General features: G+C 44.3%; 1 protein-coding gene across 1 annotated transcript in view; it reads right to left on the bottom strand.

The window, feature by feature from the left end:
* fam222a (family with sequence similarity 222 member A) overlaps positions 1 to 19,450 on the bottom strand; it is a 46,275-nt gene that overhangs the window by 17,921 nt on the left and 8,904 nt on the right. The window contains exon 2 of the mRNA XM_035657688.1: positions 2,450 to 2,592. Coding sequence (XP_035513581.1) covers positions 2,450 to 2,546 — 97 coding nt within the window. The 5' untranslated portion in view covers positions 2,547 to 2,592. The remainder of the gene's footprint in view (positions 1 to 2,449; positions 2,593 to 19,450) is intronic.

The following is a 19,450-nucleotide window of genomic DNA, read 5'->3' as shown; positions in this document are numbered from 1 at the left end:
TCCCTTTCTGCTTCTCCCTCTCTCTCTCTTCTCCACTTGTCTGTCTTTCCCCACCTCCCTCTGCCGCTCCCTCCTTTCTCTCCTCTGCTCTCCCCGCGCTACAGTACCTCACCCCCCACTCCATCCCCCACCCCCCTGAGTCCAGACACAGAGCGGGGCTGTGATAATGGAAACATCCCGCTCTCCGCCTCCCGTTTCTCCCGCTAAGCTCTGTGCGCTTGGGGGAAATTGATTGTCTGGCGAGCCGATCTGAACGCTTCCAGCTGATGGTAGAGCCAGTTAAGTCCTTTTTTATTGAGGGTATGAGGGATTTTTAATGGGAGTCGCATCAATGAACTGTGCAGCCACTCGGCATCTGCATGCAGGGGCTTTTTCTAAAACCCTCCTCACCCTCTCGTCCCAACTGCTCTGCCATCCCAGTCCCCCCCCACACACATGCACACTACTGTTGTGCAAAGGACAGCAAATGCAAATGACACAGCTCACCTCTACCTCACTGCCAGGTAATCCCCCTCCTGTGCTCTCACTCACTCTGTCTCTTTGAGGGGTGTATTCTGGTATTCAGCCTCCTGTTGAGAGCCCAGGTCACCTTACCCACAACCCCCTTCCATGTTGGCACAAACTGGGCCACGAACAATCAATCATGGGGACTTGCTCAGCATGGTGACCTGAGTGTGCCCACTTCTGCAGCCAGACCCACTGTCTGCCTTTCTGCACCCCTTCTGGGCCTGGACGAACAATTGCCTTATTGAGGCCAAGAGCTGCACAGTGGTGGAAATCCAACACTTGCTCCCCCCTCCCCCTCCAAGGACAGAAAGGAGGCTATTATGTTCAAACATCCTCATTATGAACCTCAAGTCAGTCGCTGTGGTAGTCTTTCAATCAAAGGGTTTAACAGGTGGAGAAAGAGAGGGAGAGGCAGAAACAGAGAGAGGGAGAGTCAGACAGAGAGGGTCAGTAAGAGGGAGGGCAAAGGGAAGACTGGAGACTGTTCTTTTTCTCTATTGATTTGAGTCCTGACTCCCACTGGCTGCTCCTCAATAAAGGACCCTGAGAGGAAGTGGGCTAATCCTGCGAAATTGGAAGGAGGGAATCGATTAAGACGACTGTTGAGGACTCCCTCAATTTCTCTCCCTTCCTCTCCATCTTTACCTTTTCTAATTCTATTTTGCGCAGTTCTCTTTGTCCTCCCTTTCACTTCACCTCTCTCTGAAACCTCATTAGTGAGCCCGGTTGAACCCCACTCAGCTGAAGAGCTGCCCCTTCCAAATGCACCCGGAGCTCTGTTTATCTCTCTCGTTCCCTCTGTTTCGCACACATCTTTACAGCTCCATATAAAATATCCATACAGGCCAGCAAAAACAACCTCTGAGGACGGAGGTAGCACTCAGTCACCTTGTTGTTTGTGACTATCCTCTCCTCTGTAGGAGGCGATTTGAGTGTGATGTGGAGCTGAGAAGTAGCTAATTGGCCAGTGAGGAGCTGAGAAAGAACGCAGGCAGTGCTTCATTTCTTCACCCAGAGCCAATCAGAGTCTCTTTAAAGCCTTTCACTGGACTGGTTACAGGCCTGATACAATGTCCCACCGCTGAAGAGCACAGGGACTGCTATTCCCACTAAGCCTCTCTAAGCTGAGGTAAAAACTGGTAGGTTAGTGCTCCCCTGCTCTCCATCCACCAGTCCTTTTAAATCGGCTTGAGGTAGCTCGTAGGCCTGCCATGTAAACAAAGGCCACTAAAGACTCTAGGAGCGTTCAATAAAAAGGAAAGACCTTTCTTCCCCTCATCAGAAAACAGACTCTCACTGTAAAAGGCTTATCCAAAAGCTTCAACAAAATTAGGGAGAAATTCACCTTCCAGATGCCTGAGTGCCGCAGCTCTCTCTAATCCCAAACTGGTCTGAACTAGTTTTGCCAGCTCTGTAACAGTTTTCAGCCCTGGCTCATCTCCGTCCCTTTACACCATTTTGTGAGTGGACAGAGGGTGGTGCTCGGGGAGCAAACAGAGCAGCTGTCATGCTTTACAGGCGGCCGGCACAGCCAGGGCCAGACACTGTAAATGTTTACAGACCCTCAGGGTCACCCAGGGCCAGTGAGGCACGTTAAACACTGTCTGTTCAACCCTGTTGCCACGACTGCACAATCAGCACAGCTAAACAGCCCCCATCACAATGTGTAGCCAAACAACATGGCAATCCAAGGTCTAAGTGCAGAGCGAATGAAACAGTTTAGAATTCCTCAGAGTAGCGAGGAAACACAGTGACAAACAACAGAAAACCGGAAAGTCTATTTTCCTTCACTTATTCACAGTCAGAGTTAACTACCCGTTTCCATCATTCAGCATGACTGAAAGATTAAATACAAACGACAAACACAAGCCTCTCTCATTCCTTAGCTTTGGGCGAGCTGAACCCCTGACCTCCACAGCTCCCTGACACTTTGTTAACTCACATTTCCGTCCAAGGGCTTGCGGGGGCTCCAGGGTCTTGCTGGCACACACCGGGTGCTGGGGTGGAGGGTTTTGCCTCCTCTGCAGACAGGCCAGCATGGTGAGGTGGGCACAGTACTACAGCCGGGGGAGTTCTGCGGCCAACCTGGAGCAGAAAAAGAGAAAGAAAGGAACATTGAGTGAGTTAAGCAGGATGATTTGAGGTCAAAGCTCCACGGCCGTGTCCGGTAAGCCGGCAGGAGCTGGCTCTGGGCTAGATGGGCTAGGTTTCTCACCCAGGATTTAATTGGGGACGCATGCCTACAGCTGCCTGCCTCTCAGCTCTGTGTGCTGAATGATAAACACACACCTGCACTGGGGCAGCACGGTTGACACGGGTTCAGAGCACAGTCCAGGCCAGTCACTCTGCAGCTTCAAACAGCACATCCACACAGCCATTCAACCACATCTCCTGTCTATGAAACCGTCCTCAAAACAAACACGCAGGCACACACAGAAAGTAGCAACACTCAGGCACATTCCTTCCAGGGCAGTGTGTATGTGGTGATTGATGGCGTTATCTATGGACAGCAAAAAAAATGGTAATGCTGAGAAAACAGCAGTCTGTCTGCTACAACTTAACATGCAACAGCTCTGGGGGACTGTCAGGAGAGGCCTGGGGGACTGAGCGGTGTCTGGATGTATGTGTAGCTGTGTGTTGAACCGTATGGTTGCATATATGTGTGTGTGTGAGCAAATGCGATGGGTTGGGAGGGGGAGACTGCCAACCGTACATCAGGGCTAGTGACGGCACTAATCAATCTCCCTCTAGGCCATAAATCTCCAGCTCTACACTCCCCCTTTTCCCCACAGCCACCTTCACTCAGCAACAGGGAGGCAGTTGCTGCTAGTTTCCTCTCAAAAAGCCCATCACAGCCCCAGTGGAAACACAGGACACAGTAATATATATATATATATAAATAAATAAAAGAAAACCCACAGCTCCCTCACTAAGAACCTCAACAATCGAGTAGCATGGAGGGTATCATTCATCAGCAACATACCAGTGTCACATAGCGCAATGATGACTGATTACAAAGTCTTCTACTTGGATTATGTGCCAGATGAGAACAGCTAAAGCAAACCATTTAGGTCCGGAAAGTGTTTTTATATGATAAGGATCAAGATTCACTCCTATAGTTCACTTAGTGGATATTCTTTGGTTTCCAGGAAAAATGTGCTCTTACTGTACACTGAGTATAGCACTGCAGAAGCCATAGTGGCCTTACTCTTAGCTCTGAATGTGTTTGAGTCTCTTGTCCAAAATGCATCGATATGAAACACTATCGTTTCCATCTGGGCTGGTCTCCTCCCATATTAAAACAAAGAACAGAGGCAAATATTTCATCTATGCTGTCAGCGCCAGCGTCTCCTGCCATGACGCGTGGCAGATTATTGAAAAATGATTTCTCATGCGCCTGTCACAGGCTTGTCCCCTGTTATTTATTTTCTCAGTGAATCACTAAATGAACATTTAGCCACCTGCCATCAGTCCATTACTTAGTTGTATAGATTATCATTTTAATATGAAAGAAAGCAATTACAATGATTACGAGATAAATTAATGGCAGTCCATAAAGCGCCAGCTCCTGTTCTTGCTCATTTAAGGAATAAAGCAAAATATAGATCACCAGAGAAAAACATCAAAATATTAAACCACTAATAGAAGCAGTCAATCAAACCAACCTTTACAAAATGACAAAACATTCCTGCAATATGTGAAGGTGGAAACTTCAAAATTACATCTACACAATATCTGCAGTTTTACAGAAAATATTTAACAGAATCAAATAACTCCCATAATAAATGTTGTTTTAAAAACTACTTCTCAGCCCATGCTAAATCATCCGACCTTCAGCAACAAATCCTGTGAAAAATAAATCACATACAGTCTTTAAGAAGTTATACGGTTGATAGATTTCTTCCCATAAGTGTCACAATAATGCAGATAGTACAATTTTAAATATAAAATTACATACAGCTTTTAAATCTTTAAAAGATACGTGATAATACATGCATTTGTATAAACTTTAACAGTCCTCCTCACATAGACTGCAGCTTTTTTAAAGAGCTTAAAGCAGCCGATCCATGTTTACTGCCACTGTTTTACTGCGCTGTTTGTCACAAATAATTTTTTTCCCCTCACGGATAAAGTAAAACTTGATTAAAGTATGGATTGAAAAAAAATGGAGGAAGGAAGCATGATAGACAAACAACAGAATTTACCGTCTATAATTAAGGTTGAATGACTCCCCTGGTTTGAATACTTAAAGATTAGAAGCAGGTGTAAGAGAAAAATGCATCCTCCTAACAAAGAATTCAATCTTTCACTCACAAAAAGCGTTTTTTAAATAAAAAATGTTTCACAAAAAATTAAGTTTGACCTCAGACTCTGAGGCTTGTATAACACACTTAACACTCCAAGTCAAATGTGTATTTTTGAAACCTGTCAGAAGCAGCACAAAACAACACTTTTAACACAAGCCTGATGGTGTGAAAATGGTGTGCACAAAAAAAAGCTTCTCCCTAAAAAATTTAAGTAAATTAAATCTTTAGACTCAGAATTTCTTCTTAATTCCACAGTTCAATCCCTCTCTCTCTCTCTCTCNNACACACACAAACACACACATTGCAGATGGAAGAGAGGGGCCACTCTATTTCTCGCCAGGTGCTTGAGCAAAAAAAGGTCGCTTGCAGTGCCATTTCCTCTCACACACAGGCAGGCCTGGCCCAAACACACTGGCACTTTGAGCTCATTACTGGCTATTCACATAATCCTTTCTCTGTGTCCTCTCTGTGAGGATACTAATTTCACAACGAGCCCATCCTCACAGCCCATTTGTTAAAAGATAGTGGTTGAGCGAGAGGAAAGGCACATGGTGTAGATTGAGACTAAAAGCTAGTCCTAACGGGGGGATACCTCCACAGTTTTCCCCTCTCTGAAATGAAAGACAATCGTGTAACTACCCTCCATTTTTCTCCATTTGCTGCTCACCAAATGTATTCTGAGGCATTATACTTCGCTGAAAGAGACCCGCTTTTTTTCAATTCAATTTCAAGAACCAATTTTCTCCTATTATTGCCTTTAAGAGCGAGGCAGAAGGAGCAAGTCTTTGGCTTGTTTGTCATGTCCCCCTTTCCCCTCATCTCCTCCTATTAGGTTATTGTACTACTTAGCAGATGTCTATCAGTGGCAGGAAATTATCTCCAAACCAAAACCCTGTGACCCATCATCCATATGCCCTAAAAGAGTCTGCCATGCCCAGGTCAATGCCTGTGAAGGTGCTGGAGGATATGTGTGAGCTCACGCACCAGCCACACACACACACACACACACACACACGAACACACACACACACACACTGCCCTACATGCCGCTCTAAAAACCACCTGCACTTCACTCACTCATCAAATCCACTCACAGTTCTCCTATTACACCAGTGTGGGGATATCTCAAAAGCCAGGATGTCTATCGGCTCTTTCCCGTTCTGCTAACGCTGCTGCAGGGTTTGCAATGGGGGCGGAAGATCAGTCCCATGAGATGAGGGAATAAGCCGGAATCAAGAGGCGGTGGGCTTGACAGAGGGCTATTTCTAAGTTAAAAGGTTCTTAAACTGCAGAGGAGATCAGAGGAGATGGCTCCCCGCGCCCAAAGCTGTCTGCCCAGATAAGCATCCTGCCAAGTACGGGGTGTAACAGGGTGGTCATGGGTGAATAAACGGAGTGTATGTGTGTGTGTTTTGAGCAACACGTTTCAGGTGAAAGAAAGAATAAGGCAGCTGATACTGGGACTGGAACCTCAATACTGTTTGGTAGAGGCTGAAATGTGTCTCGGTATCAAAATCTATTAAGTGTCCAAAAGATTGGATTCATAGCAGCAGATAATTTTTCCTTATTCTTTGATTAGATTGTTCCTGATTACAACAAAATGTTTCCAATTATACGCAAAGTATAAACTATTAACGTTTTGTGAACTCTGATTTCTTTCAGGAAAATGAGGTTTTGTAAAAAAAAAAAACCCACCATGGTAACCTAAGAATTATGTTCATATTAGACGTATCCGTACCTCACAATTTAGGTCCAGTGCCAACAGTCAGTGCTAATGCAGGAAGTAGCGTGCCATCTATGTAGCGAGGAAATAATAATAAGGAAACTATGGTGGCTGTGAAACTCATGAAAAATGCAAAAGGCCCTTTGGAGAGTCACTGTTTGGTATGGCTGTTCTGGGCTACTCTAGAAACATGATGGTTCAACACGGCGGCCTCCATAGAAGAGGACCCTGTAGATAAAAATGTAAGGGATTCTTATTTTCAGGTGATTATACAGTAATAGAACACACCTATAGATATTATATTAAATTTCTGCCATTAGATCCTCCCAAATGTTACACACTGGACCTTTAATCCATACCATATTTGCCATTTGCAGATCCAAGGATTTTAAAATGTTAGATTACAACATTTTTGACTAAGTTTTTGCAAATTCGTCTTGTCTGATGTTACAAACATGCTAATAAGTAAGGTATCAAAAAAGATATTATTCTTTTATCAACACTGAAGCTAAAATATTGTACCAGCAGTAGTAACAAAGAAACTCTCCCCAGCCCTAGCCAATATTATTCCTCAGTGATTTTACAGAAAACCAATCATCAAGCTTCTATAGGAGGTCTGGCTGCCTTAGTTTAACTGTCTCCGGTGAAACTCCCCCTCCCAGTGTAGGACCAGTCGTGGTCCGGGAGCCTGGCAGACAGCCGCCACAATGAACGGAGGCGGAGCTTCAACCTAATTGAATGGTGACCCTGCAGTCTCACTGTGGGACGCCCCATGCAGTGCTTTTAACAAGCTGCTGTGTCTCCCCTCTTAATAAGCCCAAACAAGTTAATCCAATCGACACACTCAAACCCTTTCTTTTTCTTTAACAAGGCACTGCCTCTACCCCCTTAATCCCCGGCTCCCCCTTCTCCGTCACCATACCGTCACATGAATGGAGGGAGAGTGAAAGGCTCCATTAGGAAGGACTGGCAGTAAACCCCTTCAGCTCGGCACTTTCCACACACCCGCACTAAATAATTTGCACTCATACTGTATATTCAAAACACACATACATACTAATGCTCACATGTGCCTGATATAAAACTGGTCTGCTTGGACATGGCACACAATGAGAGGGTTATGTTCGCCAACACCGATCCACAAACACACCAACAACAAAACAACACACAAACAAAAATTCTGAGGGGACGTTTGCCGACAGGCACGCACTCTGGGACATAAAAAAGGCATTGTTAACAAACCCTCCCAGCTCCACAAACAAGAGCCACTGATTCCCTAACAATACAAGCCCCTGGATGCACTCACCCACTAGCTCTGCACAACCTCACACCAGCACAATAAATAACCTGCACAACAAAAGGCCATTGTGTGTAAAAGCCTACAGTTTAGGCATTATTGCCATGATATACAGTGTTGGAATAACATATTGGCAGCTGATTCTTATATATACGATGCAGCATGTCACTGTTATTGGGGCTTATACAGCCTTGTATGCCGCGCAGTCATATTTATAAGAGGTTTCTCTGCAGATGAAGGGCATCTTGGCAAAAACACTCAGCTGTTAGCTTTCCATATTCCAGTCAGCTTCAATAGCTTCACCCATGGGATGAAGGGTGAGGAATGTCTGGCAATCCAATAGCAGCGAGTCGTCTGTCATCTCTAATCAAAACACGCCTGCCTAGACTAATGTCAACCCTGTAATAGCAATGAGGACTAATTGACTTCACAGCCAACTGCTGCATCTTTGTGCTGGGCTAGGTTTCATTAATGGTAAATAACAGGCTCAGAAGGCAGTGAGCCATTATGACTATGTAGCAACCACATTCAAAGTGTAAAAAATGCAAAGAGCTTTACTAAATTTAAATGATTGAAATTTAGATTCAGGGACAGTTCTGAGTTTTGAACATGCAAACCCAGGTTGGTTACAAATACTGGGAGGAGGACTGCTGAGGGTCCTATGAAAAATTGAGATGATACTAAATTGAACTATATATTTTCAGCCACTACCTGAGCAGCACTAAGGGTAAAATTTAAGCCTGTCTGGTAGTACTTAAAGCGCAGAAGGTCCAGCAATCAAATAGTTTTATTAGATACTAGCCTACAGGTGGTTAGGGTATATTGGGATCTAGGTTTGGTTTAGGGTTTGTTAATTCATGTGAGGAATACGGGCCCCTTACTCTGCTCCAGCACACACTCTGCACCTGCCTCTGCACTATGGATTCATAACATACTCTGCTTCCTAGTATGATTTTGAAATGTAAAAATGTCTCCACATATTTCCAACATTGTAGCAGGCTTGTTGCTCATCTTCCGTGGCTGCCCAAGCTACCGAGGAAAACAATGCATTTTCCACTGCAGTCCTTGGAAACAACCAGAGACTGCAATTCTCTGAAGTATTACATGTGCAGCTTTTGGTAGGGTTTACCGAAGGATCAGTTATGTAAGTCTCTGCATACTGCTCTTTTTACACCTACACTAATAGATGAGAAGTGTACGGGGGCAAACAGTAAGCTAAGCCCTGATTAGCCTGACCCTGATATCAGTTGATCACGTGGAGTTTATAAACAAGTGCCCTGAGCATATATGGGTTATGTGACAGTGCAAGAAAATTCTAGTTTACCATATGTCTAAAAAAGTATTTGATAAGTTAATTAGTGTGCTTCCTTGAGCTATTTCAGAGGTCATAGTAACAGTGGATGAACATCTTTACAAAGCAAATCTTTGCATGATTAGAATCCAGAAATGTTTGTGTTATACTACAGACTTGATAAAAGGAGGCAAATGTCAAGATTGTATGTAAGAACCAGACTGCAGAAACTGATAGAGAAGACTCCAAAAGAGATGATGAGGACTGAGATATATTCAGAATAAAATAAGCTAAAATGAGCATGAAAAACAATGTTTAATTGAAGTAAATTTTTAACTCATTAAGCTTGAAGCTCGGAGACACTGTACAATAAAAAAGGCAGCGTGACAAGAGTCTAAATGCATCGCAAGTCACAAAAAATAAAATTGTTCATTTTTAGGTTTAAAAAGCTGCATTTTTTAAATTTAATTATCAAAATTAAAACAGAGCAATATGATGTAAAACACAGCTACCTTTCACCAACTAACTTGTAGCCGTGTTTCTAATTTGAATTAAAGTTGTATTCAGTGCACTAATCAACCTAATACGCGCCTGCGATCCCATGCTGGGAGAGTCCCCTCAGTAAAGTCTCTTCCTTTCCAGCACAGTGCAACCAAGGTGCTCTTACAACATGACTGAGCCTCTGTGCTCCTGCTGATGCCAGCCAGGGAGTTTGAGCAATGAGAGCGTGGCTTAAGATTGTCAGACAAACCACAGGGGAAACACATCCTCTTCTCCTCTTATTGCCTCAGCCTTTGTTGAATTGTTTTGTAAGGCAGCAGCATCAGTTGTCATCTAATACCACTTTCACACAGAAACCCTGTGAATGTTGTGACATATTGAACAGATGTGAAGCGTAGCTGTGGAGTTTATACTAAACTGTTGATAACAGATACACCAGAGGAATGCTGTTAATTGAACACAAATCTGGCTGCATTAAAAACTAAATATCCTTCGAAAAAAAACAGATTTCTTTTTTTACGATTTTTGCTGCAGTTGCAACCGCACCAGGCAGGACTCTCAAACATAAATCACAAACCCTCCACAGTAACTTCAGCCAAATGTAAAAAATGAGCTGTGCTTTCTTGGTTTTCATGCTAGGATTTATATTTTCTCAGTAAACCTTATTACACACCATTTGTAAAGCATTGTTGATATTGCAAAATTTCTTATCCCAATGTGACACAATCCTTTATTGTCCCAGACAGGTCCATTCACGGCTTAACACAACAACAATAAAACAAGGGTTCTTTTTTTTTCTCAACCCATCCTACGGTGGCTCACTTGAATATTCAAACAGTGTTCATTGTCTTTTTGTGTTTTGTTCATTGTTTGTTGTGCTGTCATTCTTCAGCTTGGCTCCTGAACTTCAAAGAAAGGCTTATGTCAATTTATGATGAAATGGAGTGAGCAGGCGAGAGAAAAAAAGGGCGAGAGAAAAAAAGGGAGAGAGAGAGAGAGAACCTTCACGCAAAATGGCACTGCTTCGAAATGTATGCTTATTAATGGATGTTCAATAAATCAATGGAATATAATTAAATTCAAACAATGTGATTTCTTCTCTCACTTGCTGAAGCCTGACTCCAAACATCGCTCTCTGCAGGGCCTAAGGTGACCCCAATTCCCATGGTCCAAAAGATAACTCTGCCGTCTTTCACTGGAGGGTGTCATAGATCCAATAGCCAGTCATGCATAACATTAGTGTGTTGTGAAGCCCACAAGGCAATCAAATGGTGCACCGTTGAAATGTTGACATTGATCTCATTTGATATATCTGAAGTGTGACAAAGCCATTTTTGCACCACTGGATATTAAGGACTATAAAAGAGAGGATGACACTAGTCCTCAGCTAAAGTTAGTTGGGAGAGGAAGCCGGCATTTTTTTCCACATATTTTCTCCTCATTGCAGTTTCCATCGCTGAGACTCAGCAGCCTTTCCCTTTACTCCATAATGTGTGCTATCCAGCTGTTGTCATCCTGCTCCCTCTGAAAGCTGGCCCTGACCATGCCAGCAGAGAGAATCCAATTGGACAGAGTGGGAGGTGAGGCTGCAGTTGGTAATCACCTGCTGGCTAAAGGCACAGATGGCACAAACACCAGCAAGATGTTCGTGCAGCAGCAATCCAAGAAGTCTTTCTGACAGGCCGACAGACAAACACAGAAACCTGAGAAACCCACAGCAAGCTGAGGAATTACATGCATGCAGATTTGATGCAGAAACCTGGCAGCCTGGCAGCCAGTGAGCTACCTGAGGTGCAAAGAGTTAAAGCATCGATCTCTGGTTTTCACAGACAAGGTCTTGGTGTCACTGCTCAATGATTGGGGAAAGTGAAAAAGTGGGCAGGTTGTAATGATTTAAAATGGTAGATGCTTTCCATGACAAAAGCAACCCGATAAGGGCTCCTGTTATCAGCAAGTTGACCAGCCACGGAGAGAATCGAGGAGCGAGGTCATCGCGGAGATAACGGCATATGTGCAGACTGATTATCTCTTCTCTCTCAAGGATTTTTGATACATTTCGTTGCTCCTGTGATTTATTTGGTAGAGCAAAAGACTTGCTTTCTGTTTCAGGACTCAGGACTACACTTCAAGGAGAACACGGTCGGTGTACAGCTGTTCAAATTTACTCTTGAGCTGCCATGACATTAAATCTTCTGACACACTGGAGACAGTCAATTTGAGTTTCCACCAGGATTAACAGAAGATATATGCTGATACATTTAACCACAACAGTTTGAGCGAACTGTCACTGAAATCAGGTGCAAAGCCTGTTAGCTTTTCTCCCTGAGCTCTAGATGAAGGAAGTTGGACGAAGTCATTTAGTTTATTGATGTTGCTTGCAGAGATTTTTTATGGTAGTCAAGGCTCCCAACACATCAAACATATCAGAGTAAAAATGCCCCGGAGACATCCCTCTTCCTGAAGACTCCCCAGCAGATGAGCTCCTTCTGCTCTGTGTGTTACTGCTCAGTGCCTTGGTTTGTCCTTCACAAGAGACAGGTAACACTGCCAAGACCCAGTAATTAGTGCAGATGGAGACTGTAATACTCTCTTCCCCTCCCTGCAGAAATGCCAAGGGAGGCAATCTATAAATTCCTGCATATTAATGCAATTTAAAACCACTCCAGACACCTTGCTGGAGGCAGGTGATAAAAAGGTGAAAGGCAGACTACCAGGCACACAGCTGCTGATATGTCGGTGACATCAGTCCTGTCTCAGCAACTTCCTGACACGACACCCCCAACATACACTCGCACACACACACACACACACACACCAAAATAACTTGATAATCTATCTCCTTTCTCAGAAAATGCTCTCCAAATCCTGACCTTAGGCCTTACAACTGGGTCTCTATCAATAATTAAATGGTAATCTAAAAACCCATTTTAGTTGGGTCATCTTTCTGAGCCATTGTCCCTGCTTCTCTTCTTCCTCCATCTATTTTTTCCTCTTTCTGTAAGATCTAGTTAGAGATTCCATTAGCATGAGAAAGCAGGCTGGTAATTGTCTTCACCCTACTGAGTGATCCCTGGATAGAGGATTAGGCAGAGAGAAAGCCCTATTTCAACTCGGAGCACAGATGCTGCCCACAGCCACCCACTCCAGATTAGATTAGACTGCAGAGGGATGAAACCAACCGGTAACTTCAAGCAACATTAAACAGGAAGCGTGGACAGGAGGTTAAAACCAATAAACTTTTGTTCACCTTTCACCAGCAGCTGTGACCCCATTGTTTTCTTTTTTTCCCCCTCTTCTGTTTTTGGAAATTTTCTTTTTAATCTACTAATATGCTTTTCTGCTGAAAATAGGGATTGGAGGAAGGCAGCTTATAATTTTTTCTCTCTCTCTCTGATATACACAGAGTATTTAGAGCTGAATCTCCCTAAATCATCCCCTTGGGCCATCCTGTCCGTCACTAATCTGCCCGCCACCACCCACTCATAAGGAGGTGTCACATTTCTGGCACTCCTCCACGGGATAAGCACTTCAAACACCAGAGCTTCTCCTCTTGACCTTTCCACGGAGATGATCGATTAAGACCATTGGATTTATTCCATAAACAGGCAACCATTACATCAAAAAGGCAAGGAATTTACCTCAGAGGCAGAACTTCGAATTGAATATAAGCTTCGTGAGGGTCCCAATTTTTATTGGCTTTTTCAATCCACTTCTTGCAGCACATTAATAAGCAGAGAGCCTTTTCGGGGGTTTTGGTATCTGAATCACTGCAGTTCTCTACGTGTAATTATTGAAGCAAGTCAAAATGACAACAGAGTGAAATTTAACTGCTATCTGTACTCCATAAAACCTGTGATGCATAAAAACTGTTTAGCTCACTCCCTTGCTAGAGTAGGACACAAAATGACTGAAAAGTAAAACTACGGTTGCTTTGTTAAAAACAGCACACATACTGTTGAAAGTCTTCACTCTGCTCTCTACCTGTCCAGGAAACTCTGAGGGGTAAACCAAGGAGTACAGAGGCCAGTAAAAGGTCTGCTGCTCGCTTGCTGCATGAGCCATTAAGTTACAGCACTGCAGGCTTCCTGTTTTCATGCTTGAACACCTTCTACATGCTTTCAGCAAGGACAAGACTAAACAATCTCGAGTGAAACACCAGGGAGGAGAAACCAGAGAAGACAAAGAGTATTTCAGCGAGAGAATGCTTCAAACCACAACAAATCACACTTTGTTTCGAAATCCCATTTGTGAAATTTAAAACAGGAAATATAAAACCAGTTTCATTTCACCCGAAAAGGGGAGATCTCCCTCTACCCGACCAGACTCCTCCTGTTTATGATCACAGTGGCCAGCGAGCTCAGCTTCTGCTCTGAGGGACTCCTGCTCTATGGTAATCATATCATATTTGAATAATGAGGCAATACCACCACTCCTGCCACCCATTCCCTCTGCATCCTTGACTGGACTCTTTGATAGACACTAATTCTAGCTCCATCTATAAAGCTCCTCTCATGCATTTTTAATAGAATCTATTACTTTAGGATTAAATTATAAAAGACTGTCCTCCTTAAATTTTTAATAGTTTGCATAATTGGTATCAGGGCCTGAATGCGAACCATAAAAACCCAGTTTGTACAGGACTGCGCTGCGGAACGAGCCAGACAAAACCACACAGCACCACTGCACAAAAATGACACACATGGCACGCCACTATCACAGACAAGCACACATCTGCACACACTCGTGCACGCCCATGCAAGCAAGGCCATTATAGCTTTGGGTTCATTGCCGTGGAGAATAAGGTGGTGTGAGCTCAGCACTGTGAATGAAGGGGACAATAAGGTCAGGGACCATGAGAGCTGCTTTTTGCTGCTGAGCTCCTGCAGGAGCCTGAGGCAGGAGGAGTCACCTGATGGAAACAGGAGACATAAACCAGGTGTCCACAGACACCTGCTGCCGCTGATGTCAACTGCAACCACAACACTCACCAGGGCAAACAGCAAAAACTACTTAGCAGGTTTACAGCTTCCCTTTGTCCCCACAGTCAGTGATAACTATGTTCAGTCAGCTTAAATGGAAATGTATTTCCTCTGTTCCAGGTTCCAGGCAGATCAGCCATGAGTTAAATGTCAACGGCACTCTCTCACTCTCACTGTCTGCATCTCCAACTCAGCTCCTTCCAATAACAGACAGAGCATACAGGAGAGCAAATGTGTCTGTGGCATCTCCTCTAAACTAGAGCCCCCTTAGAAATCTATGCACGTCACCATCCCCCAAATTAGCACCGCAGGGACACCCCCCTTCACCGCCCCCGCCTGCTGGCGGCAGCTCTTTGGCATATCTGTACCGGGGAAAATATTTCACACTGTATGAATTATTAAGTGCAGGGCCAGTGCTAAGCAGTGTGGAGATAGACCAGTTATTCACAGCTCTATTGGGACGGATGCGTCGGAAACCCGGGCCGCTCGCCTATCAGATCGTTTGTCACGAGCGATAGACAATTTACAATGAGAGAGTTTTTCAATTTATTCATTCTGCTGTCACTGCAGTTTTCTACCTCCACTCATTCCACTCAACAACCCCCTCCTTCTTTAACTCTGTCTCGTCTGGTGAGGGGGCTCCACGCCTGAACCAACCACCTGCTTCTCTGTCTGATACTGTTGCTCACTTTGTCTTTTCTCAGCCGGAGGAGAAAGGTGGAAGTGAAACACTTGTGCAAAAGACATGAGGAGAGTGGATCCTGCTACTTTAATCATCTTAACTGAGGTGAGGGTTCGGGACATCCTGTGACAGCTGAGGGGTTCGGGCCCCAGTGGTGAAGCTGTGACTGTGTGATAAAGGAAAAGAACAGGAAACAAGTCTGATGAGGGCGCCTGGCTGTGCCTCTTTAGGACTAAGCTACTGGCAAGAAAGAACAAACCAGAAGGACCACCCCATTAGATAGAAATAAAAAGAACAGCAGCTGGCATTATTTACACTGTCAAAAGCAAGTTAAGGATTGGAGAGAAAAAAGCTTATAAAAGCCTAGACATGATAAAGATGTACAACTATTTGAATGTGTATTGCTATAAAAGACAAAATCATTCCAAAAACAGGTTTCTCTTTTAGGTGATGGGAATTGTATTCAGGAGAAAGAAAGGGATCCTAGAGGGCAGGATCCTGCTTATTTTCACTTAAGAGAAATTGCCAAATAACAACTCCCACGCAGATAGACAGAGGACCTCAGCACAAACGTCTGGCAGACTGCAATTTCAACATTAATTACTGAAGGTGAACCAGCAGTCAAAACAGCCACAGATTTGTTTTTTGTTCACAAATGCTCTCTGTGAAAGAGAACGAACCACGGAATAGCCCTGCCTCAACAGCCTAAGCAGCGCTCTTACACTATTTCAAGAGATGAGAACTCAAATTCATGAAAGACAAAACACAGATAATGTTTTTTCCCCGTTTTAAGCTCAATATACAAGAGGAATAGAAAATGACATCAGCAGCTTTGTTGGTCTAAATACTCAGTGAGAGCAGTTTGACCTGTAAAGCAGCCCAGAGTGTTTCTCTATCTGTGATGTCCTTTGAAAGCCTGACGCAGACGGGTTGCACTGAATAGGCCTTGATGTGAAAGGCAGAGATGTTAGATAAATGTCCTCACAGCCAAGGCCTCTGCCCTCTTCCTGATGATGCATTCTTATACTCAAATACCCACTCCCCCTTTACACACACACACACACACACACGGAAACACAGACATGCAGTGCCAACAATCCCACTGAGGGCAGCATTTGTTTGGGGACAAGGTGACCCTGTTGCCTAGGGGCCTGTGAACAGGCACAATGAAGGCCTCTCATCCTGCACACACCCAGCCGGCTGTGTTGGGCTGATGACGGGTGGAGGGGTGGGGTGTGAGGGGCATCACAACACCCTGCTACTGCAGTTTTAAAACCCTATTCAGGAAGCCCCCTGAGATAGCTCCTTTCACACCCTGCACAGACGGAGCAAAATCCCTGCTTGTTACCCAGAGTCACGCAGTCAACAGATGGAGCAGCTATTGAGTGAAGGATCGCGCCGGCAGAGGCGGCTCCTCATCCATCCCCACTGGAAACAATGGGGCAGCAGGTCAAGAGTGCCGTCTCCAGGAGGTGGGGTCAGGGAGGAGGGGCATGCTTCAACACAGCCGAGCTATGCGAGCGCTTTGAAACTGGAGGAACTGAGAATATCTTTTTTGGAAGATAGGTGGAGGGGAGGAGGCTCGTGGCTGCGTGTGAAGCGCTCGGGCTGGTTTGCGGGGATCAGACTCAGGTGGAGGGAGCTTGTGTGCAAATCTGGGACAGCAGTGTTTGTGTTTAACCTGCAAACAAGAACAAAAAGACATCCCTGTGTGCACACACTTGCATGTTCAGAGGAAACACAGACTCGCGGTTTAGCGCGCATTTCAAGCACCAACTGTTACAGGCACTCGCTCGTCTTTGTGCACAAAAAGCTGCACGTAAAGCACAGAGAACTTCATTGCTGATAAAAAAGCGAGGCTGTATACACAGAGAGTACAGAAAACCTTTACCAACTGCAAAACAGTTGCAGTGCCCTTAGGACATTTTTAATAAAGTACTGAAGTGGATACACTTTAAACCTGTGTCAAATATTACACAAGCAGGCTACAATTTGTTCTAGTTAGTAAAGCACAAAATTAAAAAACCACTGCTTTACTTCACAGATTCCTTATTTTCCAAACTCTCAATGTCTCAATGCAGCAGGATCAAGTGAGATTACAGGGAAGTGCCAGACTAAAGCCTATATAAATAGTGGCGTTATATTGTTTTGAAGTCATTATTAATGGATTGATTTGCTGTGTTTTCAAAGTGGAGGGGCAACTGTGAGTCACAGAGGATGAACAACCATGCTCAAACACTCATGCGCGTGTGCATGCACGGGTGCGTGATCACACAGATGATCACAAAGCAGTCGTAGCTCCCTGTAGGGGAAAGTATATCAATTTCCATTGACCAGCAGTCTTGCTATCATGTGGCTCTGACCTAGAAGTCAATTAGTCGTCTAGGTTGCCCTGCCCCACCGGGTTTCCATGAAACAAGACAAAGACATGTTGAAGGTATATAATGATTCCTTAACTTCAGTACCTTGAAATAGCATAAACATCCCCAACTACTGAGATACCAAATACTGCTGCCACATTTTCCTCATACTTGAAAGGTTTGGTTTATGGGGCCATTTTGCATAGGAAGGCACTCATTACAAAGCAGAAGGTGTCAGGAGCATTGCAGCAATTCTCCATTAACAACCACTTGACAAGAAAGTACAGAGACTCAAAAAAAGACTTCCTCCCACTTGGGAAATGTTCACAAATCACACCTAATTAAACACAAAAGCCGAGTCCATGAAATCAGGGTGCAGAAAGCCTTTTGAAGACAGAGGCGAGATAGGTTTTTCTGAGTTGTAAGAAACATACGTTTGAGCAGGTACCCTGTCATTTCATACGGGTTTGTGTCTCCCTGACACAAACTGTCAGTTAAGTACACTGGGACAAAGGGTTGAGCTGCTATTCTTCTTTCTCTAGGTCACATCACAATATATCAATGGTTTGCTATTTCAGAATATGCCGCTGTTATGCAGTTTGAGCCGAGAGTGGGGGGAAAAAATACAAAATAAAGCTATTCCAACCATGCTGAAAGGGATCAATAAGTGCATAGAAAAAGAAAATGGCCATAAACACAGAGGCTTTTATTCAGAGTGCCACGATGCAGATGAAAGCACAGAATGCACCTGGAGAGCAAAGCTGAGAGCGGCAGAAGACAAGAGAGCCCACAGAGTTATCAGGCGGGGCCAGAGAGCACTGGCTATATTCAGACCTCAGCACCATCTATCTCCACGGCAGCTATTAGATTTCTAATATTGTTGGTTTTAAGGAGGCTCAGCTTTCCTGCCACAATGAGACAGATTCAGCCCCAGTTGCCCCCTTTTCCCTTTCAGTGTGGTCTCACAAGGTCCTCTCGGTTTTCTGCAAACAATACTGCTGGGCTGCGGCCCTTATTTAAAAGATTAATAGGATGCTGTCTTGGCAGAGAAGCAATCAGTGAGGTTTCTGTGACAGCAGAAAAAGTGTGAAAACAAGGCAAAGAGGAGAGACCATTGTCACGGTTACCAACTGGCTGCCGCAGCTCAATTGAGATAGCTGTGGCTTTCAAGCCCAGCTGTCAATCACAGCAGCAGGCATCAATGGGGTAAATTTGAATGATAAAACGATAAGTCATGAGCAGGCGATTTCCCTGTCATCAGGACAGGGGCTGTTTGAGTGTAACTCACTATGGGTGGAGAGATTTCACTGAAGCAATATGGAATTTGGTTCTGCCTCGAGTTGCTGGCTTCACCCCTCAATCATGACAGAATGTGTAATCACCAAATGTCTTCCTCTCAATCCCTGTTACAATTGGCAGCACAGTGCTGTCACTAGAGATGGGGGAACAAAATGGAAAGCTGACTAAAAGACAAGCTTTAAGTGACACTTAATTTGAGATACCCAGGCATTCTCTCAGCTCCAGTAAACAGGATCCATCAAACTTCGCCCAGAGCCTGTATGAGTCTACAGCTGTCTGTGGGGAGAGGCACAGTATGCCTGAGAGGCCCTCAGTTACCAAGAGGACTGATGAAGAAATCAAGTCCTTTAAAAGTTCTTAAAAACAACAAGAAGAGACACAGAAACCATTATGACACTTTTAAAGAGCAAATTTTCATCTCATCCATGTCTACAGCCGCACTCAAAGCGTTTTCCTCCTTTAAAGACAAGACCACCAAAAAAAAGAACATGACAGAAGCTAATG

Source organism: Morone saxatilis, unplaced genomic scaffold (assembly GCF_004916995.1).
Source record: "Morone saxatilis isolate NCDOM2014 unplaced genomic scaffold, NCSU_SB_2.0 Contig16, whole genome shotgun sequence".
Classification (NCBI taxonomy): domain Eukaryota; kingdom Metazoa; phylum Chordata; class Actinopteri; family Moronidae; genus Morone; species Morone saxatilis.
Note: the sequence above shows the minus strand (reverse complement) of the source record. Positions and strands in the feature narration are given on the sequence as shown.